At 48.2% G+C, this 27467-nt stretch overlaps 1 protein-coding gene across 4 annotated transcripts in view; it reads left to right on the top strand.

Moving 5' to 3' along the window:
* SPEG (striated muscle enriched protein kinase) overlaps positions 1-27467 on the top strand; it is a 2620794-nt gene that overhangs the window by 519183 nt on the left and 2074144 nt on the right. For 3 of the 4 annotated variants that reach the window (XM_069616879.1, XM_069616881.1, XM_069616882.1), the window contains one exon: positions 25803-26193. In XM_069616879.1, coding sequence (XP_069472980.1) covers positions 25803-26193 — 391 coding nt within the window. The remainder of the gene's footprint in view (positions 1-25802; positions 26194-27467) is intronic. The other variant, XM_069616880.1, reaches the window with a different exon arrangement.

Genomic DNA, 27467 nt, shown 5'->3' with positions numbered 1-27467 from the left:
TAGGCTTGCCCTTTAGGAAAACTGAATGCACCACCAATAAATACAGATTTATTGCTCAGAGGTACCATCCCGTGGTGTAAACCACAACTATATATCCGTTAAAATTTACTTTTCAAAAATCCACCTCTCTAAACGCCCCAACACGGCTCGGCCACAAACTTTAAAGGACACATCTAACAGAGAGATCGGACGATAAGATAACGGACTAGTAGGATCTCCTTTTTTACAGATAGGAAAGATGATGGTCTGCTTCCAGGAAGGAGGATAATACCCAGATTTTAAAATCGCATAGAAAAACAATTTTAGGAGCAGGGCCCATAACTCAATAGGATCCATAAAAAGATCTGACGGAAGAACATCTGGCTCTGGTGCACAATATTGGGCCTGGCTTTTAATAGCCGAGGTTACTTTCTTCAAAGTAAACTGAAGAGATAAAGAGGGCACTGGCTGAACTTCCAGGTTACGCATGCCGAAATATAGAGAGGCAAAATGATCAACTCATGCCCTAGCAGCTACACATGAGTCTTGGGCCCTTTTAGTTCTCTTGTTGGCGGGATCCTCTGCCACAAATTCCCCAAATCTCCTAGAATTTTTCAAGGAAATGGCATCCAAAAGGTCAGACCAGGCCAAACTATCTAGTTACCTTTTCCAGGCTTCCAAAATTTTACAATATTAAGCTCTAGCTTGAATAAGGTTTAAACAAGATCTTGTACTGGACTTCAAACCCACTAAAAGAGCCCTTTTGGCCTTTATGTACTCTTTGTTAAACCACCCCTACTAGCTTTTTTTGTAGGCTTAGACACTACTTGAAAACACTCTGTGAAAGCATCTAGTAACTCCACAAAACTGAAACCCAGATTCAAATCGCCAAGACTCCCATCCAGAATCTTAGAAAACACAGTTTGATTCCTGGCTATCACCTTTTGGTTAAGTTGCTTTCCATTGATTTTAGCAAATTTAATTCGATGTGTTCCAGTAGTCTGAACTTCAACTGAGTCCAGGAATTCGTTAGCCATCCCGGTATTAGCATTTAAAATCCCAGAGAGAACTAATTTGATGGGACAGTTATCACTACAAGGATCACTGATCACTTCAAACCCCTTTATCAGATCCCAACTTCTGGCCGAGAAACAGAAGTAATCAATCATACGAGCACCTGAATGATTCATAAAGGTAGGAAGGCCTGGAATATCAGGGGGAACACGTCCATTTAAAGAACGTAACCCCCCACTCAATGAGCCACAATGAAAATTGGAGGGCAATAGCACAAGTCTGTATGTCCAACATCTGCGGATGAGAACGTTTGAACACCGTATCCTCCTGCTCATCATACAGGTTAGAGGAAAGACCATTACCCATTTTCAAGTTAAAGTCACCTCGCCTCATACAAGCACCTTGTTTTTTTAGAGTTTCGGTATAACTTGATTATACATAAGCCCCTGAACAGTAATAGACCATTCTTGTCCAACTGATGCAGACTATTATAAAAAAAAGTTAATATCAGCATAGATGCACTATTACAAGTGTTTACTAAAACATTTGTAAAAACTTCAACTGGGTATCAAAACGTCCACCTTACAATGCAATGATGGCTTGATTAGCATGGCTATATCCCCGTAACATCTGCCCATTTTATTCTTACGTTCAGAGATAGCAAAGGAGGATGTACGTTAAAAGAACAAATTCAAAAAACTCAAGTTGCAACATTGCGAATCTGACTTAATCGCATTTTGCAACTCAAGCTCTTTGTTTTTTTTGTTTTTCCCCGCCTCCCTTTTAATGCATGCGGGAGACACCCCTGCAACCCCCACTCATCTAGTTCGGTATTTTCGGATTCATCTTTTTATATAATGCTGAATGCACAGTAAAAGCACATTCAGAATTATATATGCAATATATTGGGGCAATACCTGCAAAGGACACATAGCCATCTAAAAGAGGTAGTTCAATGGCCCAGGTCTCCTAAAAAAGGATCACCTCATGGCTCTTTAACAAATGTAAAATATCCAAATTTAGAAATGTGTGTTTTGCCCCAGTTATATTTTATGAACGGAATCTTAAATCTTGGGAAACAATAGAGTGATGGGGTGAGATACCCGCATCAGCGGGCAAGCCACCCACCTCTTTAGCCTCCCTACCAGGAAATTCAATGGGCAGGGCAGGAGTTTCAAACAGTCAGTCTTTCTATTCAATTGTGGAAAGTAGATCGAAACGATTAGACACTGGAACTGACACCCTCGCCATCTCAGAACTCCCAAAACCTTCCACCAATGGATCACACCATGGCTTCAAGATAGGATAAATGTTTGAATTTGTGAAAACTGAACTGCTTGGCCCAGGGACCCTCTTCTCTCCCTCAAAGAAATGAGGAGGGGGCCCACCCAACCTTGCTTCATTGATGACTAGAGGGTGGAGCTCACTGTACAGAGCATCCCCATTTGGTCTAAGACCTTTGGACAAATTGGAGTTAATCAAATGATTATGGAGAGAACAACTAGCAAATGTCACCACAATGCAATCACCCCTCAATGTCTTCTGTGTTCTTCCAACCCACCGTACTCTTCTGGCTGTCAAAGCATCATTTGAGTTAATGTTCTGCCCCATAAGATTCATATTAATCCAATGACTGGTCTTGTTGACTCCACCACTCCCTTCTGCAACACTGGGACATGTATAATAACCCCCACTGAAGGTGCTGCAGCGGGAGGCAAATTCAGAATATCAGTCTTACCCAAGACATTAGGGGACAAATCTGGAGCTGCAATTAGGGGAGCGACTGCGGTAAGAGCCTCCCTCTGAGGACATGGAGGGCACAGCTCTGCCTCCACAAAGATAGGGAGTTTAGACCTAATTACACTATGTAGGGGTTGAACCTCAATGATCTGATTTTACGAGTGCTCCCTAGTGTTAAGCAGCCCCTCCATTCTAATTTCACAATTAATAGGGAGGCGATGTAAAAGGACTTTCCTAATTTCTCTAATGGAATCATCCAAGATTTCTAAAGTATTCATAACCCCTGTTTAAAATTATGTAAGGAATCAACATCAGGGGAAAGCTTAGCAGCCAAGACTCTCTCACCCATCTGGGTCATCAATTCTGCTAGTAACATACTCTGATTAGATAAAATATCACGGATAGGACCTAATTTCTTCTCTAAGTGACGATCTAAAAGTTCTAAATCATCATACAGCGGATTCAGATGATCCAGGCTCAGGGACAGGTCTGGACAGGAAAGAAGAGTCCTCCCCCAATGGGGAAATAGCCTCCACCACGGGGCCTGCCTCAGGTTCTCCACCAGTGACCAAACTAAAAGCTGCCTCAACAGCTGGTGTCATTACGGGAACACACAATACCCTGTTTTCAACAGAACCCCCATGTGCCGTGTCTTCAGACCCTTTCATACTCTGCGCTACTGCCACGATAGACTTCTCTGCAGCAAGAATACAATGTTCAGTTTTACCGGCCATATCCTTAAGATAAAAATCCAGCAAGGAGTGGGAGTTACCTTTCAATTTTCCAGTAGTGTTTTTTTGTTTTTTGGCTTGCTCCCTGGTTTTGGATTTGACCACAACTCACCTAAGTAAGAAGTAAACAAACAACAACAAAAAACAAGATAAACACAATAAAACACACAATGATAACAGACATGCAGAGCGGGAGACACTCAACAGTCAAAGGGGGCTCCCAAAGTCCAACTCCCCTCCCGACACCTTTGAGGGGAAATTACAGATTCAGTAGTAGGTCCAAAAACAGCTAAGAAAAGATGACCTGGTGGAGCGGTAAAGGAATGCCCGACAGGCTAAGGTGATTACCTTAGTCCGACAAATCCCCACCTCCCCACTCTCCCGCCCTGCGGCCACTCCACCAGGAACTCACTGGACTCCAACCACGACGGCACTGAACCTCCACATTCCACCTTTCAATAGCCTCAGCTCCACTCAGGGTTTTCGAGATTATCCCCATGGGTCAGCAAAGCCACACAGTGACCAAGCAAACAAGCAGCCCCTCCAATTACTATTTCCCAATAACTGCATGTGGCGCCACACACCAGTCACAGCAAACAACCTTGTGCCCCCAAGAACTACCTAACACTTCTTGCAACAAAGAGTATAGCTAAGGGGATGCAGAACGGCAAATGCCTGAGTGAATTACAGGGCACCTTCGACCACGCGGAGGGCCATCACTGTGTTTATAAGGAGGCTGATCCCTGTGATGCGGCAGGGACATGCCGGGGCAGCAGCCTGAAGGGCGCCTTCTTCCATATCCTAATCCGGCACGCCTTGCAGCCCATCTCTGCGTGCAGCCTGGTGCCCATCCCGGTGCATCGATGGCAAGGTTGTAAACCAGGTGGCACATGACTGCAGGCGGCCCCAGTGAGTGCTTTGCTGCGCTATTGATAGCAGGCTCGCTCCTGCTCTTTGAATAATAGCTTCCCGGCAAATCCAACAGTTTCTCCCATGGCTGAGTAACCCCCACATCAGAAATCTGCACAGGGATTAGCCAGAATAACAGCATATGTACCCTCTACTTTCAACAATCATCGGCCCTATTTGTGTATGTAATTATAGTGACAACTGCACCATGAGGAGTACAGGGGGGCACTGAGCCTACCATTTAACACACCATAGTAACTGGCGGAACACATCACAGGCTCCTGTCCCACTTGCCTGTTCACTTGGGACTTTGTTGACATTGGGGACCTCCCTCTTAAATAGATTCCCTGGCTCATAAAGTGGACACTTCCTCCATACAGCTGGAGGAACTATGAAGACGCGTCACCGAAGCAGAAAAAAGCATAAGGGTTAATAAAGACCTGACTACCAAACTACGGGCTGATGTTTCTCAGTTTAAATCAACACTCAAGAAGTTGGTGGCCAAAAATTACAATCTAGAAGGTTGCTCCCACCGTAATAACATTAAGGTACTCTGTGTGCCTGAATCTACAGCAATAGAGAGGATGGAACCCTTCGTCGAGCCCTGGGCTGGCTTTCCCGAAAGACCATGTCCCCATGGAGTGAATGGAATGCTTTTGCAATTTACCGAAGGGGGAAAAATGAATCACAACTGTATACTGCAGATAGGACTAAACGGGACACCTCGGCTGGGGTACTCAGACTCAAATGGGAAATAAACATGGGGGAGCAGCTCTCAGATGGTGAATGGAACAGGGTTTTTGAGCATGCAAATCAGGTCTCCAGGAATGTAAGATTTCAGTGGATTCACTTCAAGATAGTGCCCTGTGCATACATCACCCTGGTCAGAGTTGTTCAGATAGTGCCTGGGGTGGATCCACACTGATGTAAGAAAGACTTTGAGACTTTTCTGCATATGTAGTGGAAATGTGATCGGATGACAGGGTTCTGGGAGAATGTCTGTGCAGAGTTAATAGGTTTCGGTGGAAGGTCCGCTCACGGTTAAGCACTGTCTGTTGGTGTTACTGCCTCGTGGGAAGGCTAGCTGGGGTAAGGTGATGGCTAAATCCTCTGCCGTTACCTTAAAACCGCCGCCAACTTCGCGGACAAAGCCACGGCCTGGATCACTTCCTTTTTGGAAAGCAGATCCATGAGAGTCTTTTCCCCTTCTGCCATGGCTGATCCCGCGCCAGTCACCTGCGGGGTCCCTCAAGGTTCGTGTGTTTCCCCGACACTCTACAATGTGTTCACGAAACCACTCTTTGATTTTGTGGACTATCTGGGTGTCATATATACCAATTACGCAGATGACACCCAGATACTCATCCCTATCACAGGTGACCACAAAACTGACATTCTAGCCATCAACTCCATCTATCAAGTCATCCAGTTTTGGATGGCGCAGCATGAATTGTGCTTGAACGATGAAAAGATGGAGATTCTCATCCTAGGCTCTCACCAAGGACTTAGCAAGCTAGACCTGTCCTTCAAATCCCTCATAATTGATGGCAATACCATCAAAGTGGCCAAAGATACAAAAACACTTGGTATCTATCTCGATGCCACCTTATCACTCTCGAGACAAGTTAACGGTGTCTCCTCTGCGGCATCATATACATGCAAGCTCATCACGGCATGTCGCCCATTCCTATCACCAGCCAACTGTACTACTTTAGCCAGGACCCTGGTCCTGTCTAAGATCGACTATTGTAACGTCCTCTACCTTGGCACTTACCAATGTAACATCAGCAAACTACAGGTCATTCAAAATAATGCCATTAGAGCGGCACTAAACATCCCCAGGAACCTCCACATCTCAGACACCAGACGGAATCTCCATCGGCTATCAGTCTCCCAAAGAGTTTCTCTCAAAGCGCTATCGCTAACACACAAAAGCCTCTCGCTTCAAGCACCTAGTTACCTGGCTAGTAGATTTTCTCTACACACCTCCTCAAGACCACTTAGAAGTGCCCAAACCAACTGCCTCTCCATCCCCCGCTTCAACCTCCAGAGATCTGCTGAGAGCAGTTTTCCAGTCATGGCTGCAAAACTTTGGAACTCCCTACCCAATCCACTCAGAGCAGAACCATCCTTCCTGGCCTTCAAGAGCAAAGCCAAAGCCTGGCTGGCAGCCCAAGACCAGCCTGATTACTAGCATCCACTGGCACTCCGCTACACTTGCGGAAACCTGCTAGCTACTCTGCATGATTGTTAATATGTAAAGTACTTTTATATTTTTCTAAACTGCATTTTTTATTATAAATTGCATTTTATTCCCTTGCCTTATTCTCTTGCTGTATATACCCTGTAACATGCTTGTAACCTAAATCATGCGCCCGGATGCCCTTGGGCCTTGCGTGCTTTACAAATAATAAAATACAAAATACAAAAAAATAAAGTTCTAGCGTTGGGGCTGCTGCTTGCCAAACTGGCAATCTCTATGGCTTGTAAGGCACAGGGTGGACCCATCATCTGGGACTTGCGTAGGGCAATGCGGAAATGGATTAGGGCATAAGTGGATATTAGTGACATGATAGTTCCAGCTGGTGGTGTGGACTCATGGCCTACTGTGTGGCATGAGGTTTGGGACAAGTTGGAGGAACGCTCTAACCTGAGACCATCGTAGGATGTGAGGCAGAGCGGGTATTGTTATTGGTTGTCGAAAAAAGGTGGTGGTGGATATAGATAGATGGATGGAGGGATATGTTGATAGAATGCGCCGGATGGGGGGGTGTGGGTGGTAACTGCTCTCTTGATGTATCCGAATATGCTGAGGAAGACCAGAATGTTGTCCTAATTTATGTTTGTAATCCAGATGTGGTTGCTCAGTTGTGTGACTAAAATGATAAAGTTGATTACAAAAAAATAAAACACTTGGTAATATTCAGATGATTTAGTTGTTAAAGGCACAAAATTATATTGTGCAGTCAACAAGTGTGAAAGTGTCAGATCTTGATTGTTGTGAAGAGTATGTATACCTCCGTCCACAAAGACCGCAGAGAGAGAATGCAAGATCACTCCCTATGCAGTCATTGAGGCCACAGGTGGGTGATCCTCGAAGCTCCGGAACCACAGAACGTTGATAGACCCAAGGCCGCTGCAAAGGAAAACGTTATTACTAGATAAGCATAGTACAGGCAATATCACTTGGACACACAAGAAGGGCTTACCTAACCAGGGAGATGTTGTGGCTGTACCCCAGGGGCTGAGTGTACCGTTGTTAGGGAGAATTCTCTCTTTAGGCTTAATTTCCTAACCTAGTGAGGCCCCCAGCAGCTTTGCTGGATTTCTGGAGTTTGTTTTTTCCTCCTGCCAAGAGTGAGACTCTTTTTCTCCCACTCTTGGACATGATTTATGGTATTCCTTTGACTGGTAATGTGTTTTATGGGCTATGGGGTCCTTTACTCCATAGGATCTCATGTGTTTTTTCTATGTGTGTTACACAGCACCCTCCGTGCAGTAACACAGGGGTGTCGTAGTGACACCCCACCATAGACTCCATACCCTGGGACTGACTACTGTCTCCCAGGGCATGTAAAGTCACCATTTACTAGTCCCAAATTATTAACAGAAACCAGTACAAACCATCATATTGTGGACGTACTGGTTGGGGCAATTCGATTGCCCCGGGGTCTGTTAGTCGAGGGGGCACGTCTCTGTCCCCCCTGATCGAGTTTTGGCTGGTGGCAGTGGAAACTACTTTTTATATTCGACCGCGAATATTTCCCTATGGGATTTTCCCATTGTTCGAGGCTACCAACTTTAATTATTTAATTCTCATAGCCTCGAACATACCGCTGGTTTATTTAATTAATATTAATTCGCCGGTTGGTATTTTTTGCCAACACTTGATTCTAAAATGGCGTTTGTGTTCTCTTCTGTGACTCCAACCCAAGTTGAGCCCTTTGTTCAACTTTTTGGCGAGCTTCTCCACAGAAGCCTCCAAAAGTGTTGCCACTCTGTCTGGGTACCACAGGGGGTGTAGGAGGGGGTTTATACACCCTGGACTGAGTTACCTTGGTAACTCAAGTCGCACTCTTGTGTGATTGGCCCAAGTGGTGAGCCGGCCGGCTCACCACTTAGCATGTTTGATTGACAGCTAGGCTGAGTGAATGGGGGTATGCTGCATAAAAGCAGGGCTTTGGGGACTGGAACTTCAGAAGTCGCCACAGGACCTGAGAATCCGACGAGGGAGAAGCTGAGCCGACCTACCACGACGACACCACCGGTAGAGCCCTGCAGAACTGACTCACCACTTCCCGACGACAGAGAAGATCTCCCGGCTGGAGAGGCTTCTTCCCCTGACTGGTGGGCACAACCAGTTTACCTTCTTTCTTCGCACCCCAGACCGGTTTGTGGTCAAACTGCCCGTGCCAAGCACCCCGGCGGCTGGATAGCCACTCACCACTGAACCACGAATCAACGGACCGCTCCTTGTACCTGAGAAACTCCGTGGCTGGTTTCTTCCCTGGCAGTGCAACGGACTCCTGTCTTCCTCCACGACGAGATCCTCTCTTCCCCCGGATGAAGCACCGACTTGCATCTGCTGCCAGGAACAACTGCCCCCGCTGGAGTTTTCTCACCACTTTAAGGTACCGTGTCCGCCAGGCCTCCCTTTCTAAAGCTTGCTACAAGGTAATAATAATTCTCCAGCATTGGATCTTTCATAGATTCAGATGCTTGAATATTCCCCGTCGTCAGACTGGGAATCCTCGGTGATAAATTAAATAATAATAATAATAAAACATTTAAAAAAAAAATAAAAAAAAAATATATATATATATATATATATATATATATATATATATATATATATATATATATATATATATATATATATATATATACACTGCCACCTAGCAGTGCATGTACATAGCCCATTATAGCCTATGAGCCACTTCATTGTGTAGTCCCTCCACCTCACTTTGGTCCTTTATGGCCCCAGCCAATGAGGTGGCAGGGCTTAAGCTCCGCCCCCGGCAGCCATCTTCAGATTTTTCACCGCAGTCTATCAGACACAGGGAATCCTCAAGCTCTCTGAGCTTTTCCAAATTCTTTCTACTTTTGTGTGGAATATATTTGTAAAATATATTCCATCTTGTTCCCCTTCCTAGGGGCTTTCTTTCCAATTAACCTTGGTGGCAAAACTTGTTGTTTTCCTCTCAAAATCGTCGACTGAACTTCTCTTCAGAAATGGAGGCACCTCAGGCTGTCAGGAAGCCTTCCCTGTTCAGGGACTGCACGAGGTGCAAGAAGAAATTGGTTTACTACAAGGACCCCCACGAGCATTGCATTTATTGTCTGTACCCACATGACATTAAAAAATGCGAGATTTGTAAAACTTTTTCCACCAAGACCCTTCATGACAGGCATAGAAGACTCCTTTCATACCTGGAATCCAGGGATAAATCTTCGGACGAAGAGTCTGTCAGAACAGCTCCTGTCCAATCCAGCACTCCATCTGAGAGGCAAACTTCAAAGAGAAGGGCCTCTTCAGTGGAAAGGAGTTCCTCTCCCAAATCCAAAAAGAGGAAGCTGGAATTGATACCCTTTCTGCCTCCAGTTGACCTTTCAAGCCAGAAAAAGTCAGCAAAATCTGCCTCCAGAGGTAAGGAGGAGTTTGCAAAAAACGGGGGGGGGGGCAGTCGTCGGCGGGTAAACCGCCCACGAATGAAGGGAAAGGTAAAGGCCCGTCATCGGCCATACCGTCGACGAAACCAGCATCGACGACGACGACGCTTAAGACATCGTCGACAGTTAGATCATCGTCATCGGACATGTCGACCACAAAGCAATCGTCGACGAGCAAGAAACACCACTCGTCCACGAAGCATTCATCCATGACGCAGTCGTCCACGGAGCACACTCCACATTCGTCAACGAAGCCCTCGTAGACGGGAAAATGTCAGTCGTCGACGACGAATCCCTCGTCGACTGGAAAATGTCAGTCGTCGGCGACGAATCCCTCGTCGACTGGAAAATCTCAGGCGTCGACGGGAAAATCTCAGTCGGCAGCGAAGCCCTCGTCGACGGGAAAATCTCAGTCGTCGACGGGAAAATCTCAGTCGTCGGCGAAGCCCTCGTCGACGGGAAAATCTCAGTCGTCGACGAGAATAACACCATCCATAACGCCTTCAGAGGCACCGCAAATTTCGGCAGTTACAGAGGATTTACTGCCTCTTACTCTTGAAGCTCCTGTCATTACAAGCAATATCATTGAGAAGAATACTGTAACTGAACCTCTGGTGCAGCAATTTTCACCTTTGGGGCACATGGCAGAACTTCCGGATATAATTCTTCAGGAAGAATTCTCTGATGCAGAAGTGGTGGAAGAGTCCATCGGTCCCTTACCGAAACAATACAGCCCTCCTTGGCACCGTCCACGGGAGAATCCAAATATCCTCATGACCCGGTGCTCATGTTATCCGTGCAGAGGATTGTAGAAGAATTTTACAAACGGCAAAGGGAGAAGCAAGTTCCGATTAATCCCATTCCTAGAGAGTCATCCCCGATTCCAGGCACATCGGGTTGCTCTCCTTACAGGAGTAGACCGCAAAAACGGATGAGATCACCTGCTCGAAGACCGAGGAGCAGCACCCACAGTGCTTCACCTACAAGAGTCCCGTCACCACAGTCATCGCACAGACCGCGATCTCCGGACATAGATCCCACCATGGTACCGTCCACCATCTCGGTATCAGACTGGCAGGAGGATCCTTTTGGTGAATTTTCGGAACCAGAAGAAGGAGAAATAACTCAGGAGCCAGACGCACACAGTGATTGGGATGACTACGTCGTCGAGAAGCCCAGGAGGAGAGACTCGCCGGGCAAGGCCTCACCACCGGATGATCTCGTTTCTTTCCACACCATAATAGGTAAAGCCGCAGAACTGTTTAAAATTCAGGGGGGGCGCTGTTGAGCAGCCGACAAGATGGCTGCCTAGCCTTTCAGCTCTGTGTGCTGCCGCTTTACATCTGCTTCCATCTGCGGTTTGCTACTCTGCCCCGTCTCCAGACTCGGCCCACGCATAGCTGACACTCGGGGCCACCCGCCTGTGAAATCTGGCCCTGAATCGGACCTTCTGACCCTGTGTTCGCGGTGCTTCGAACCAGGCCCGTGCGCTGCCGGTCGACGCCGCGGACGGTGTCGCAGACTTCCTTCCGTCGCAGCTGGCGACCCGGCGGGCCGCCTCCCTATCTATCGCCACCGCGCCCACCTGCCTTGTGACTGGGGCCGGGGCCGGAGTGCGGGGGGCCGCCTGTGCGGCCTACGCTGATACGCGTGGGCCGACCCGGCGCTGAAGACTCCGCTGAAGACGCTCCTGGCCTGAACCAACTAACGATTGCGAACTGAGCCTGAGGTGAGGAGCTGGTGGGCCCTGTATGTGCGGCATTTCTCCACAACCCCTTGGGTCAATCTGTCTGCCGCCCTGAGCGCCGTGCGGGGCTCCGTCAGGACGAACCTCTCGCCCACTACCTCCGGCACTCGGTTTTAAGGCCCTCCCCGCCCTGCCGGTGCATTGCCCCGTCTCACGATAACCACACGAGTCTGACTCCCTGGAACACGCCACGATGTCCAACAGGTCCAGGAACACCGGTAAATCTGGCGCCATGGACAAGTTTGCTAAGGCCACCCCGAGACCCGACTCGGCCCATACATCATGCGATCAAATCGAAGCACCGCTCCCTGCAGAGGCCCCCCCCGCAGACCTGACGGTCGTTATGGAATCCATGGCCAGAAACTTTGCAGCTTTTCACGAGAAGCTAGATGACATTAATGCAAATGTGGCATCTCTACGAACCAAACTGGACCAACAAGGGTCGCGTATCACCGAAACCGAAAACAGGATCAGCTCCAACGAGGACAATATTAACACACTGCAAAGCACGGTGTCCACCCTTGTCACGGACATGAAACTAGTGCGCGCTAAATGCGACGACCTCGAATCTAGATCACGGAGGAATAACATACGCATCATTGGAGTCCCGGAAAATGCACTGAAGGGCCGACTTGAATCCGCAGTCGAGAACCTCCTGAAAGACCTATTGGGCAATCCGGAATTGTCCCCCTTCTTCACAATCGAAAGGGCCCACAGGGCGTTAGCCCCACGTCCCAAACCAGGAGACCGGGACCAAATCCTCCGCCTTGCGCGGGAGAAGGGTGAACTCAGATTGGACTCGCAGGTGATCCGAATTTTCCCCGACTTCTCGATTGCAGTACAGCAGGAGCGTCGCCAATTTCTCGGGGTCAAGAACCTGCTCAGGGAGAGAAGCATTCCATACGCCATCCTGTTCCCGGCCCGTCTAAAGTTCACATTTAACAACAAACTTTATTTCTTCACGGTGCCCTCAGAAGCGGTGAAATTCATAGAGGCACACATCCCTCTGCATCCACCTGCCGGACATGATATGGAAAATGACTGAACTTAATTTGAAACTTGCTCTCCCGGATCGCCGCCTACTCGAGCGGTCTGAGGGCTTCATCATCCATGGACCGCCCACACTACCACCCTGCTGTTGTATTCCTACTTCTCATGCCCTCCGGGCTGTACTTACAGTTCCTTAGCCTTCAGATACGCACTTTCTATTTTGCATGTTGTTGGTCCACTCATAGTGATCATGTTGATTCCTGTCTTCATCAAATGCAATATCTCCCCATTTCACATCCAGGCCGGCACGGCCATAGGTAATGGCTGTGACATGCATCACTAAACCGCAAACACTGTTTATTTTCTCACGGACGCCTTAGTGTCCCAAGCGTGCTAACACACGGCAATAGCGCACCCCATTGCGTTTGCACTGCTTCCTATTTCTTTGTTTTTGGATCGCCCCTGTTGGGCTCTTGCACAGGCTGGATCATGTTGGGGTCGGTCCGACTGTGCACTGTTGGGGATGGGTGGGATGTACACTGCTGATCATGGGTTGGTGGTGAGGGTGGGGGGGGGAAACTGGGTGTTATCTACAAAAGGCACACGAGGTTGCATGTGGCCGGCACTAATGGGCCACGTTCGTAAATTTTGCCCCCACCCTTGGGGCGCACATTATTGTTGGGTCCGAGACGTTCATTGAGAACACGTGTTACATAATGAGATACCTGGCACAGTTATGGCAACCGTCTTAATGTCATGGAATGTCCGAGGGGTAAGCAATCACACTAAGGCGCGCAAAATCATGGCATATGCCAACAGACATAACTGCAAGATACTGTTCCTGCAGGAGACACACTCCAATGGCCACATCCCCAGAACAATGGCCCCGGCATGGCGACCTACTAGATTTTTTACCTCCTACTCCACTCAATCCAGGGGGGTTCTAACCATGATCCATAAATCCATCAAGTTCACACTGCATAAAAACTACACTGACCCTGAGGGACGCTATGTCATACTACATTGCACTTTGGCCAACAAAGAATATCTACTCGTCAACACCTATTGCCCCAATATCGATTCTCCTGATTTTTTTGACAAGATCGCCACTATACTGCTGGGATACGTGGGAACTCTGGTCATTTGGGGGGGAGATTTGAATCTTATTCTTGATGCAGTCCTGGATAGGACTGGATCCAACCCACGGCCTCTGTCCAGTGCCGCACGCAGGTTGCACTCTCACATTAAGACCCTCGACATTTGCGATGCCTGGAGGTCGCTACACCCACATCTTAGAGACTACACTTACTACTCATCAGTGCATGGGAGCTCTTCTAGGATAGACTTGTTTCTTGTCTCGAAAGGTGTCATGGGAGGGGTGTTGGGCTCCCAGATCCTACCCCGCACGCTTTCTGATCATGCCCCGATCACACTCACAGCCAGACTAGGAGTACCCGTCCCGACGTTCAGCACCTGGCGTTTTAAATCCGACGCCCTGCGTGATGTGGTATTTAAGGCTGAAATACTCGACGATATTCTGTCTTTCTTCGAACTGAATACTCTCCGAGATACCTCTGCCGCCGTGAGGTGGGACGCCTTTAAGGTGTACATCAGGGGAATGTCTATCTCCCGGGAGGCTGGGGTGCTGAAATCAATCAGAACAGCGCTGAGCCGTTCAGAAAGCAAACTGAAACAACTGGAACTGCAAGGCGCCTCTGGTGCCGACCCCGCCACTCTTGCCCAGATCTCTGAGGAACTCCAAGCTTTCAACAAACTCGCCGTCAGCGAGATACATTTCCTTGGTCGCCCTCAAGCGGCCAGGAAATATGGTGAGGGAGAGAGGCCCGGGAGAACGTTAGCGACACTAACTAAATGGGAATCTGGCCGAACGCAAATCACCTCACTTAAAGATGAACAGGGTAATACTCAATGGGCTGACCTACAAATCCTGAACACATTTACCGAGTTCTACAGATCTCTCTACTCCCAGCCTGCTGAGCACACTGAACAGCACATGCGGGAACTCCTTAACTCGATCCCCACCACTGAGATCTCCTCCGCTACCCGTGACGAACTGGACTCTCCAGTCACGCTTGACGAGATAGTAACAGCCATCTCTGACCTACCCAAAGGCAAAGCCCCGGGGCCCGACGGTCTGACTGCCGATTTCTATCAAGAACACGTCGCTATACTCGCCCCCAAGCTACTCGAGGTCTGGGATGAATCGCTCCGAGTCTCTATTCTTCCCCTCTCTATGCGCGAGGCAGTCATTACGGTGCTGCTCAAGCCCGATAAGCCCGACGACGAATGTGGGTCCTATAGACCCCTCTCCCTAATGAACCTCGACACAAAGATCTTTGCAAAAATTATAGCGAACCGATTTCTGCCCATTATGACATATCTGGTCCATGATGACCAGGCCGGCTTTGTACCGGGTAGGTCCACCTCCCACAACATCAGGAGACTGTTTAACGTAATGTCCCGCATTGATCAAGAGGCACAAGCAGTGGCGGTCACACTGGACGCCCAGAAGGCCTTCGATATGGTCTCCTGGAGATACACTTGGCTGGTTCTTGAGAATATGGGTATTGGCCCGAACATGATTAAGTTTATAAAATTGCTTTACACTTCTCCTGTGGCACGGGTTAGGATCAATACACTAACTTCTGATCTTTTCACACTGTTCAGAGGTACCCGACAGGGATGCCCCTTCTCTCCAATACTGTTCGCTTTAGCAATTGAACCAATGGCAGACTATGTCCGTGCTCACCACGCCCGCAAGGGTATAAGACTGAAAGACAGCCCCGAAATTATATCCCTATATGCGGACGATGTTCTCTTATACATTAGAGACCCTGCAACACACCTTGACTCAATACTAAGGGACATTACTCGCATAGGCACTCACTCCGGCTTCACTATCAATTATTCTAAGTCGGAGATCTTCCCGCTCACTAAGGCCACCCAGCAACCGGCCTCTGAATACCCCCTCCGTTGGTCACCGAATGGTTTTAGATATTTGGGCGTGCACATATCCTTGGCTAAGTCCTCCCTTCTCGCTGACAATTACTCTGCGGTAACACGCATGGTCGAAACTAAAATCCTCAGGTGGCGTGCCCTCCCGCTCTCCATTGCTGGACGGCTCTCCCTCATTAAAATGATTCTGCTCCCCAAACTCCTCTACACATTTAGCAACGTACCCGTGTGGCCTGGGAATAACTACTTTGCCAGACTGCACACACTGTTTGCTCAGTTCCTTTGGCACGCGGGCGCAGTACGCAAAAAGTGGACGGACATGACACTTCCATACAAACTAGGGGGATTCACAGCCCCGAATATATCACTTTACTGGCACGCAGCTCAGGCCCAACATGCCACCCATTGGTATCCTGGTGCACCAATGCGTCCCCATGTCAAACTGGAGAGATTGGCGACCACCGGCATCGACCTAATGTCCGCGCTACTGCATTACCAATACATACCCGACTCTCCTATTGACCCTCTCTACACAACTCTCTTGGCCTGGTCTTGCATGCTTTCCCAGACGCCTGGAGCCTTCCCGTACTACAAGTGGCTTCCCGTGTGGGCCTTTCCTGGCCTGGAACCCACACACGACGCAGCGCTGGCCCGACACTGGGGGGAGCTGGGATACCATGCACTGACGGACTTCTACCCTGAAGGCAGGTTTATTGACCCCCGATCTTGGAAACCGGGTCACACCGGGACCGCTTTGGAAACCCTCCAATATTATAGACTGCGGGCCGCGTTTAGGTCCAAATGGCCCACATTCCCGGACGAGCCCCCAGACAACCCAGCCATCGCATACATTGCCAACTCAGGGGGCGCCCGCGGCGTGGTCTCCTCACTCTACAAGATATTTCAGGCTGCTTCCCCTACTCCCACCCTCAAGGCACGCGATGACTGGGCCGACGACCTGGGCCTGGAAATATCAGATGGGGCCTGGGAGAACATGTGCCTGCACACCCAACGAGTCTCCCTCAACTTCCGTTTTCGTGCCATGCAGTACAAACTCCTAAATAGACTTTATTATACTCTGTACAGAACCTCTAGGTTCGCACACACTGCGACACGCCCCTGCCCCCGCTGCGGGGCGACAGAGGCCGATCACCTACACATGTTCTGGTCTTGTAACAAACTGCTTGGTTTCTGGGAGGGTATCCTAGAAACTCTCTCTGCTATCATTGGAGTTGTTATTGACCCAGATCCTCTGGCTGTCCTGTTTGGCGCCTGGACGACCGATGACACTAGATGTTCAGCTAGATTTCTGAATATTGCATGTATGGTTGCCAAGAAATGCGTTCTTCAGAATTGGAAAAATCCCTCCCCTTCCGGCTCACCGGAAATGGCTCCATATGCTTACCTGGTCACGCAATTGCGAGGAGGAATTCATATCCATGCTCCCTGTTACATCTCGCCCCCGTAACATCTGGACGGAATTCAACACATACCTTAACAATAGAAGTACAAGTGCCTCCAGCTCTGGCTTGTCTCCCACCCCTCTGTAATTACCCCTACTATGTGCACACTTATTTGTATATATCTTATGCGACCACTGCCTTGTATTGCTGTGACCAATGTACCATGTTAAATGTATTGTATTGTTACGTCTTTTACACGTGCTGGACTCGTGCCCTTGATGCCTGCACCATGTAACCTTGTGCCGCTAAAAATAAAAGTTTAAAAAAAAAAAATTCAGGTTTCTTCGGAGGAAAGGCAATCAGTGCTCTATGAGCACAGGGACAAACGAAGGAGGACAGTGACCACAATTCCCCTCCTCGATACCATCTGGGATTCCGGATCCAAGATCCTATCTACGCCCTTATCGATTCCGGCGTTGGTGTCCAGGCCAGAAAAGAAATATAAAGCTCCGGATTCGGCACCGCTTTGTTTAAGGGGTCATACGAAACCGGACTCAGTTATTACAGTGGCGGCCAGAAAGAAACTCGCCAACCCCTCCTCACCTTTGTCGGCACCACCGGATAAGGACGGACGCAAATTGGAAGCCATGGGCAGGAAAGTTTCATCTTCTGCATCACTTACAATCAGAGCGGGTAATGCACTGGCCATGACCGCACGATTCGATCGCGAGCTTTGGCTCCGCATGTCTAACTTGGCGAAACAATTACCACCGGAGCTCCAGGAGGAGGCAAAATCCATTATCGCGGATGGTGAAACAACATCGGATCACATGATCGACGCGGCAGTTGATGTGGCCGAATCAGGCTTCAGGCAGATGGCGCACGGTACAGTGCTCAGAAGGCAGGCCTGGATGAAGGCTACTAACTTTAGACCTGAAGTTCAGGCGCAGATTCTGGACATGCCATTTGACGGTCAAGATCTCTTTGGGAAAAAGATAGACGACCATTTGAAAGCAATCAAGACAGACACTGACACAGCCAGAGCCATCAGTTCTTTAAAGGACAAAAGTAAGGACCATCGGTCTTTTCGTCCCTTTAGAGGTTCATCTTCCAAATTCAGGGGATACAGTCGTTCCTCCTCCTATGGTCAGAAAGCACAAGGCGGCACGTACCAAGGCAATAAATATCAGTCATCCAACAGATACGCCCATAGAGGCAGACGTGGCTCCGCCCAAGGGAAGTCGCAAGGCAAGCAGAACTGACGACCAATCTCCCCCCCCCCCTTCGCCACACCCCGGTGGGGGGAAGGGTGAGCCAGTTTTTCCAGCGCTGGCGGTCAATTACATCGGACAAATGGGTGTTACAGGTGATCCGAAAGGGTCACACCTTGGAATTTCTGGACCAACCTCCTTCCCTGCCTACAATTCCCCGCGGAGTACATATGCTAAGCCAGGTCATGCCCGAAGTGAAAAAACTGCTCCAGAAGGCAGCAGTAGAACCAGTACCCTATTCTCAGAGGGGAAAAGGTTTCTACTCCCGATTCTTCCTGGTCAGGAAGAAAAACGGTCAATGGAGGCCCATCTTGGACCTGAGGGCTCTCAACAAGTTCATCAAGCGCATAACTTTCAAGATGGTAGCTCTACAAGGGGTGCTACCTTGGTTAAACAAGCACGACTTCTTGGCCACTTTAGACTTGGAGGATGCTTATTTCCACATCCCGATCCATCCAGCACACAGGCAGTTCCTCAGGTTCACAGTGGCAGTTTCAAGTGCTTCCGTTCGGCCTAAAATCGGCGCCAAGAGTTTTCACGAAATTCCTGGCACCGGTAGCGGCAAGTCTCAGGAGAGCAGGAACGGACGTTTTTCCATACCTGGACGATTGGCTGATAAAGGCAAGTTCAGCTGCAAAGGCTCGTTCGGCAGTGTCAAGGACGGTCAACCTCCTAAAAGATCAACCAGACGAAGTCCTGCCTCGTCCCCAGCAAGGTAGCTCTCTTCCTGGGAGCCGAGCTCGACTCCAGCATTCCCAGAGTGAGACCATCCACAGAGAGAATAGCAGCGATTCTACGCTTAACTTCGAACTTCCTACAGAAAGAGACAACATCTGTACGCTCTTACAAATCCCTATTGGGCATGATGTCATCATGCATATTCCTCATACCGAACTGCAGGCTTCGCATGAGGCCGGTTCAGGAAGCTCTGGACCACCAATGGAAACAAGCTTCCGGATGCTGGGAAGACATTGTCCAGATTCCATCGACGTTGCACAAGGCCCTTCGATGGTGGAACGCTCCGAGGAATCTTCTACAGGGAATGCCATTTCAAGCACCGACATCGACCCTCCTGCTGCGGACGGACGCTTCCTTATCAGGCTGGGGCGCTCATCTTGCGGACCTCCAACCCAAGGGATCTTGGTCGGCACAAGAGTCCCAACTCCACATCAACGTGTTGGAGCTCAGGGCCGTAAGGTTGGCGCTGAAAGCCTTCCTACCGGTTATAGCTGGTCAAGTTCTTACAGTCCAGACAGACAACACGACCTCCATGCACTATACAAACAAGCAGGGAGGCACGAGGTCTCAGATTCTGTCGCAAGAAGCCCAACAGCTATGGGCATGGGCCTTGCGCTACGGGATACAGATCAGGGCAGAGCACCTTCCAGGAGTGGACAATGTCCTAGCGGACAGATTAAGCAGAGAATACACAGCGTCACACGAGTGGGAGTTGGACGACAGAGAAACCCAACGGATATTTGCCTTATGGGGCCATCCGCAGATCGACCTTTTTGCCACCAGGAACAACAAAAAATGCAAAAGATTTGCGTCAAGATACCCCGAGCACCAATCGCTGGGAGACGCGTTCTCAGTGGATTGGTCGGGGAAGCTCCTCTACGCCTTCCCACCCATTCCCCTCATTTCGAGGGTACTTCGCAGGGTGAAAGAACAGGATTGTTCCCTGATTCTTATTGCACCCGATTGGGCACGGCAAGTCTGGTACCCGACGCTGAGACATCTATCCTGCAAAACCCCGATTCATCTCAAATCACATCAATATCTACTGACACAACAGAACCACAAGGTCCTCCACCACGACCCGAGGAGCCTGTCCCTCAAAGCATGGTTCCTGAGCAGCGTAAACTGATGCACCTAAAGTTACCATCAGAATGCTGGGATATCATCAGGGCCGCTAGAGCCCCGTCCACGCAACTCACCTACACCAGAAAATGGACCAGGTTTTCCAAATGGTGCGAGACCTCTGCGATCGATCCCCTCACGGCCTCGGTTGACCAAATTCTGCCTTACTTGTTGCACCTGGCTAAATCAGGGCTCTCACTGTCCTCTATCAAGGTCCATCTGTCAGCCATAGCGGCCTACACAGTAACCGCGGAGACGCAAGCCTTACTCTCCTTACCAGCGATCAAGATCTTCCTGAAAGGACTGATGCGTACTTATCCGCCTACACCTACACCAGTTCCGGACTGGAGCCTCAACACCGTCTTAACAGCCCTTCGAGCCCATACATAGATGCGATATGAAATTCTTGTCCTGGAAGACATCCTTCCTGGTAGCCATCACATCGGCCAGAAGGATCAGTGAGTTGCAAGCTTTGTCTTCGGAACCTCCTTTTACCTTGTTCCAGAAGGACCGCGTCATCTTAAGGCCTCACCCGAAGTTCCTCCCCAGGGTACTTTCGGAGATGTCGTTCACTGAGCGCATTGTTTTACCAACCTTCTTCCAGAATCACGCTTTGGAAGCGGAAAGGACATTACACTCTCTAGACGTTTCTAGGGTGTTGAAGTTTTACTTGCAAAGAACCAAGGAGTTCCGCTCCTCAAACCGGCTATTCATTTCCTTCTCTGGCCGTACCAAGGGCCAACTTATATCCAAACAAAGCCTGGCACGCTGGGTATCGTCCTGCATCACCCACTGTCATCAGTTGAAAGGCGACCCTTTTACTAGACCGCCGTCTGCGCACTCCACCAGAGGAAGGGCAGCATTTCACGCAGGGGTGGCCTTGAAAGACATATGCAGAGCTGCCACGTGGAGCACTCTGCATACTTTCGCAAAACACTACTGCCTGACTGAAGATACCAACAAAGAAACTGCAGTTGGACAGGCAGTGCTCCGCCATCTCTTGTAGGTAGGACCAGCCTCCTTTCCCACCTTTCCCGAAGTATGTAACCGTTGTGTTGCTGCATGGTAAAGGTTTGATCAGAAATATGTTTTTCTGTAATTATGCATATCTGTTTATAATGGTGGCATGTCTTAACTGCTTGGTATTCTATTCAAGCATCTGAATCTATGAAAGATCCAATGCTGGAGAAGTCTTAGTTACTTACCTGTAACTGTATTTCTCCAGCATTGGTATCTTTCATAGATTCACATGCGCCCGCCCGCCTCCCCTGAGAGGCTGCTCCTTTGCTCGGCATCCATCATACTGTAATCTCTACGGTTCAAAATCTGAAGATGGCTGCCGGGGGCGGAGCTTAAGCCCTGCCACCTCATTGGCTGGGGCCATAAAGGACCAAAGTGAGGTGGAGGGACTACACAATGAAGTGGCTCATAGGCTATAATGGGCTATGTACATGCACTGCTAGGTGGCAGTGTATGTATATATATATATATATATATATATATTTAAAAAAAAAATTATTATTATTATTATTTAATTTATCACCGAGGATTCCCAGTCTGACGACGGGGAATATTCAAGCATCTGAATCTATGAAAGATACCAATGCTGGAGAAATACAGTTACAGGTAAGTAACTAAGACCTCCTTAACCTTCTGGACTGGGCTGGCTGCCTTGACCCTCTAACTGGTCCCTTTCTTTGGTCCAACTCCTTTTTTTTAACCATTACAAGACTTTTGTGCACTGCAACCGTGTGATCTTGGACACATTTCGTTTCGATCCTCTTAAAGCGGATCCGGCCTACTGACTCGGAATTCACAGTTTTACTTTGCCTTCCTCTCTTGTTATGTTCTTGTAAAAGTGTTGGGATCTGTTTCAACTTGTTCTCTGCTTTTCTCTCCCTTTTTTAAAACAAACTATTAGAGTGCCATCTACGTTAAGCGCTCACCGCTGTCTGAAAATAAGTGGGGCTTTACTTAAGACTTGTCTAATATTCTTTTAAGGGAGTGTATATCTTTCAGTGACCCTGTTTTTGAATTGCCTGCTATTAGTGCCTGTGTGTTTTTCTAGATGTGGTTTTAAATAAATAATTATATCTCTTTTACACCAAGCCCTGGTCAGTGTTTACTTGTTCTATGTCTCTTGACCTATTGTGAATACTCTGTATACTGCCTAACTCTTCTTGAGGGAAGTCTGACTGCTCAGCCACAGCTACCAAGAGAATCTGTGTGGTGCAGACTGCTACCAAGTGGGTTTACTGCCAAACACCTGTAGTCTTAAATCTTTTGCAGTGGTCCCAGAGGGAACTGCACAGGTTTCTGCCTAACAACCGTTCCGTGGGAGGTGCACGTGAGCTGATTCCCCGATGACAGAGGGGCGAGGAGTGATCGCTTGGGAACAAGCCCCAGCCTGTAGCGAAGTCTTGAATGGCCCAAAACAAGAGACCAAAAGAGTCAAGAACAAATCTGAGAAGGGTAATCCAAAAGCAGTCCGAGGTCACAGTCCGAGGTTTGATGATCCGATGTAGAAGCAAACAACCAAAGGGAAAAACCAGAGCAGGTCTCTGGAGAAATCCGAGTCGTAGATCCGTGAAACAGGTAAGTCTTGATCGCTGTACAGAGCTCTTGAGAACAGCTGTGAAGCAAGGATTCGCCGGCAGTTCAGCGTTTAAATAGCGAACGCCTCCGTGTCACGTGGCCCGCGAGAGGATCAGGTGAGCGCGTCACGTGACCCGCGAGGGAGACACGTGACCGCGAGTACAGCGTCTCACGTTGTGGAAGCGGCTGTCCGCGAATGCTTTCCCTCAGGCGCCATGGGAGACGCCAACGAAGGAACGGAGAGTTCCATGAGCGTTTGTATGCTTGCCTACAGATGCGGTGGCCCCGTGGGTGAACCTGCTGCTCACGTGACAACCTCTCTCCGGGAATGGCATGATGGAGGGTAGCAGGTAGTGTGCATGTAGTGTAAGCCCTAGATGTTGTAGCAGCCCGTGTGTGGTGCAGGGTGGAAGGTGTGGAGAGTGTGACATAAAGTTATTCTTGTGGACCTGCATCTGAACATTTATATACAGAAGATTTGTATGCCAGGTACATTTCATACATTCACGCGTGATCAGCTCTACTTCCCGGCTCAGGATGAGGTCAATATGTACAACAATATGCGCTTCGAGAATCTATTGGTTTCCCTGGTTGGGCCTTGATTCAAATCGAGTCAGTAATTGCTGCAGAAAGCTTTAAACAACTTCATGAGAAAATACAAATCTACTGATATCTGTAAAATTCTATGGAGACATCTCAGTTAGACATTGGAGAATGCTTGCAAAACATGCACATCGGTGTAATTGTAGCTACAGGAACTACAGGAACATAATTTTCTTTTTCTCCAGGTGGATCTTTGTTGTGCTGCCAATATGCACATATAACTCTCCTCTGGGCCACACACACCTCCGAAGCATGGACTTGTATGTCCTAAAGTATGGGCCTTATGACTCCATGAACCTCATGTAAACTGGAAGAGAAGGAGATAGATATCTTTGGCATGCTGTTGCGCTCTGCATTCTCAATCCATAACTTTATCTCCCTGGGTGGTGCCAGTTTCTTAGGTTTGCACTCATGTACGCCCACGTTGTTCCATTGGTCCTCCTTCCCTATTTTTCCCTACTCTTATGCTCCACCATTTTGAGCCCCTGCAGCAGTAGCATGAGAGGTAAATACAGATCTGATGGGGTTTCAATATCCTCACACACTTCAATAGTACTCCTCACTGCTCAGCTACTCAAAATCCTGAAAATATATCTGAGGCGTTTTCCCATGTCATTGGCCTCTCTCCTAGTCTAGGCTATTGTTTAGTTTCAGGAACTCCAGAGGAAATAACTCTAGTGGTTTACAAATCTGGAGCCTCACTCTTCCAGTCATGGCCGGGGATCCAGGTAAGATGCTGAAGTGGAAGTAGTTTACTGCATTTTTTATTAAGTTGAGAACAGATTAAAAAAGAATCCCCCTTCATTGTGGGGGTAATTCAGTCTGTACTTCTTTGCAGCACGAAATTCATACACATTTGTTTTTAAGAATTACCTTAAAGCAATAATATTGCAGCTCCTTCCTATGGCTCGGTTGGTATCAGTGCTGGTATCACTTAGCTGAGCATTGTGGTTGGAAGCAGAACGCAGGCTCGTTTGTCCCAATTTGTTCTTATTTTTTGGTTGGAGTGTTATTACTGCCGGTTTTTCCTTTTAGAAGAATGTGTTTTTAGGATGTGCAAATATCTGGTACGCTGCTCGTCTGCAGGGCTGCTTCCAGTACTAAATCCCCCTACCAATGACTCCAACTGAGCTATTTCTGGAGAGTTTCAGCATTGTCTAACCCCATCTTTAATTAGCAATCGATAACTGCGATATGTATGTCTTTCAAGAAAGTTTCTCACTGTGTTTGTATCAAGCCCTTTTCATTCGGTACCAGCACCACACTTGTTGGTTGAATGATATCCAAAGGAAATATCTATGCTGTTCTCCTGCTCTATCCAGTGCCCTCCTTGTATCCCCACTCCCTCCTCTCCCAGCAACCTATTGTGACCACAAAAGAGAGATCACTGATACGGTTCTGTTATCTCAATTTGTATACCCCTCTCCCAGCGCCAAAACCCCCACCCAGAATGCAGTGATGCTGTCTACAAAGCCTCCAGAGCCCTGTTGTCCTCGCTGCTTCCTCAAAGCCAAGCACACTGTAGACTAGGCGTCCATGGTAGATTCGCTAAATGTCTCATTCCTCCAGCCGCAACCACATGCAGAACTGTGTTGCATGTGCTAAGAATAACATCTCTCTTTCTGATTTAAACGTTGTTGCTATTCAGCTTCACAACCCGGACTTCGTGTCTCAACTTTTTGCATGTGTGACAGAGGGCGTGTCTATAAAAGCTTTTTTCTTGTGTTTCTTCATTAGCCCCACACTCCTTCGCATCTTTGCAAATGTCTCTGCTGCATGATGCTTTGTTTATGAAGACTTACCGATTTCTTTTTCTTCAGTTTCTCCCTCCTACTGATGTCTGCACTTGCTTCGTGTTGCATGTTTTGTATTTGAGCTAACACGTCTCTCCAGACCTTTGCAAATTTCCCAGTTTCGTTTTCTACAAAAACGTTTCCTTTTACACCTCCCAGCTTTCATGTTCTCCTTTCTCTGTCTCATCAGCAGACAGTTGCATTTCTCCCTGCTGCATGTACCACAGATATTAGGTTTATGGCTGCACTGTGTTCTCCTGCTGCAGAATCCTCCTCCACAAACGTGAGCATCTACCATGCTGCTTGCTTTGCAGATAGTTGGTCTATGATGGCTCTCTATTTCCTTCTCAAGACCTTTGCACGCACTTGGTTGCACAGACTACATATGTCATGGCTGTAAGACTTTGCTTTCTGCTTCTCCAGTCCAACCCTCTTCCAAACTTGTGTACATCTTCCTGTTGCATGTATAATGCAAAAGTAATCCCTATGATAGCTGTTTTTCTTCTATCTTTCTTTCCCAGGTGAATCAGGGACCATTGTGGGCAGCTCTCTAACCACGACGCCCAGCACCCTGGTAGGCAGTTGCCTGACAGATGAACACTCAGACTGGTCCGGCAGCCAGCAGACGGTGGTGGAGACGGATGTGGGTGGCAGAATGGCAGCAAGTGGGCCTTACTACTATCCCGGCACTGGGCGTCCCCAGGACATCCTGGCCAGAAACCCAAGGCAAGCGCTCCTGCAGGCTCCCAACGGCATGGAGATCAGGCACCTGGGGGTGGAGCCACTGATACGGGCATCTCGTGCAAATCTGGTGGGCACAAGCTGGGGGTCAGAGGATAGTCTATCGGTGGCAAGTGATGCATACGGCAGTGCCTTCAGCCTGTACCGTGGGAGGGCGTTTTCGGTCCACATGTAAGTAGCTATGTCATCCCATCTAACGGGATGTCCCATCTCCCCAGTGTACACCATTTCCGCCATTGCTTTCAATACCCTTCCATTTTTTTTAAATCAATTTTTATTTCTTTCATTCCCTTTATTCGTTGATCTCTTGAAATCTTCCAGTATGTAGAGGTTGATGTCTGTTTCCATGGTAAAAATAGACCTCAGGGAGCATGAAAGTCGAGGCACATGAGATGGTGAAAGAAAGCAAGAAAATGACTCAGAGAGAGGGGGTTGCACCAGGGAGAAAGGGAGCATGAGGTGACGGAAAGAGAACATGAGCAAAAGAGTAGCCCTAATGAGAAAAAGACAGCTGAAACAAGGAGAAGGTGCATGAGCCAAGGCAAGTACTTATAACACTTGTGTACGAGCGTGAAAGAAATAAAATATCAATCAATCAATCAAGTAAAAGATTGTGAAATTGAAGAATAGAGACTAGGAGGAAAGTGTAATGGAGAAGTACATTTGGCTTTATTTCATCATGTGGCATTCCTCCAAGGCGTAAACTTTGAAATCCTTCCCAGCAGTTGGAGCGTATTGTTGAACACATTTGTGTACGTGTAATTGTAAAAAAAGGGATTTCTTAGACCACACATCTCTCATTAGTTTGGGCTATCAGGTGGAGCATCAGCGCCCACTATAAGCCAAAACTATTGCATTAGAGGTCAGATACACGGAAATGGCATATGAGGAGGGACACAAAGCTTGTAGGTGTTGTTTGGTTATTTGCCCACCTATTGACTGCCCATGGCCATGCTAATCCCTATGGCCATTCCCATCCAATTCCTTCTGCTCTCTGTCCAAAACACCTCCTCCTGGGAGCTCTTTTAACTTGCTTTAATCAAGTCGTACCAGCAAACTTTGCACTCGAAACACCTGACAGTTTTTTCTCAAAGCAGTCTTCTGAGAGTTAATGACTTAATTGGAGTTGCAAACATGCTTCTGGTGCAATAAACATGTCTTAGCCAGCCTTCAGCCACTCTATTTATAAGCACTATGCGTGTCCTTCACTGTTAAACAAGCATTGGCACAGTCAACCGTTTTGGCTTGTGTGTAAGTATAAGCCATTTGCCAGGCACTGCTATTAGACGCTCAGGTGCTCGCACCATTTTGAACCTACTTCCATCAATGGCCCATTAATACCACTACGGCAGTTCCTGGCAAGTGCCTTTCCCATGCCTACACAAAAGCCCAAACTGTTAGCATTGCCAATGCTTGTTTTTATTTAAATGATCTGTCTTGGAAAC

Source organism: Ambystoma mexicanum, chromosome 9 (genome assembly GCF_040938575.1).
Source record: "Ambystoma mexicanum isolate Mex_15411 chromosome 9, UKY_AmexF1_1, whole genome shotgun sequence".
NCBI lineage: Eukaryota > Metazoa > Chordata > Amphibia > Caudata > Ambystomatidae > Ambystoma > Ambystoma mexicanum.
This window is presented reverse-complemented; position numbering and strand designations above follow the sequence as displayed.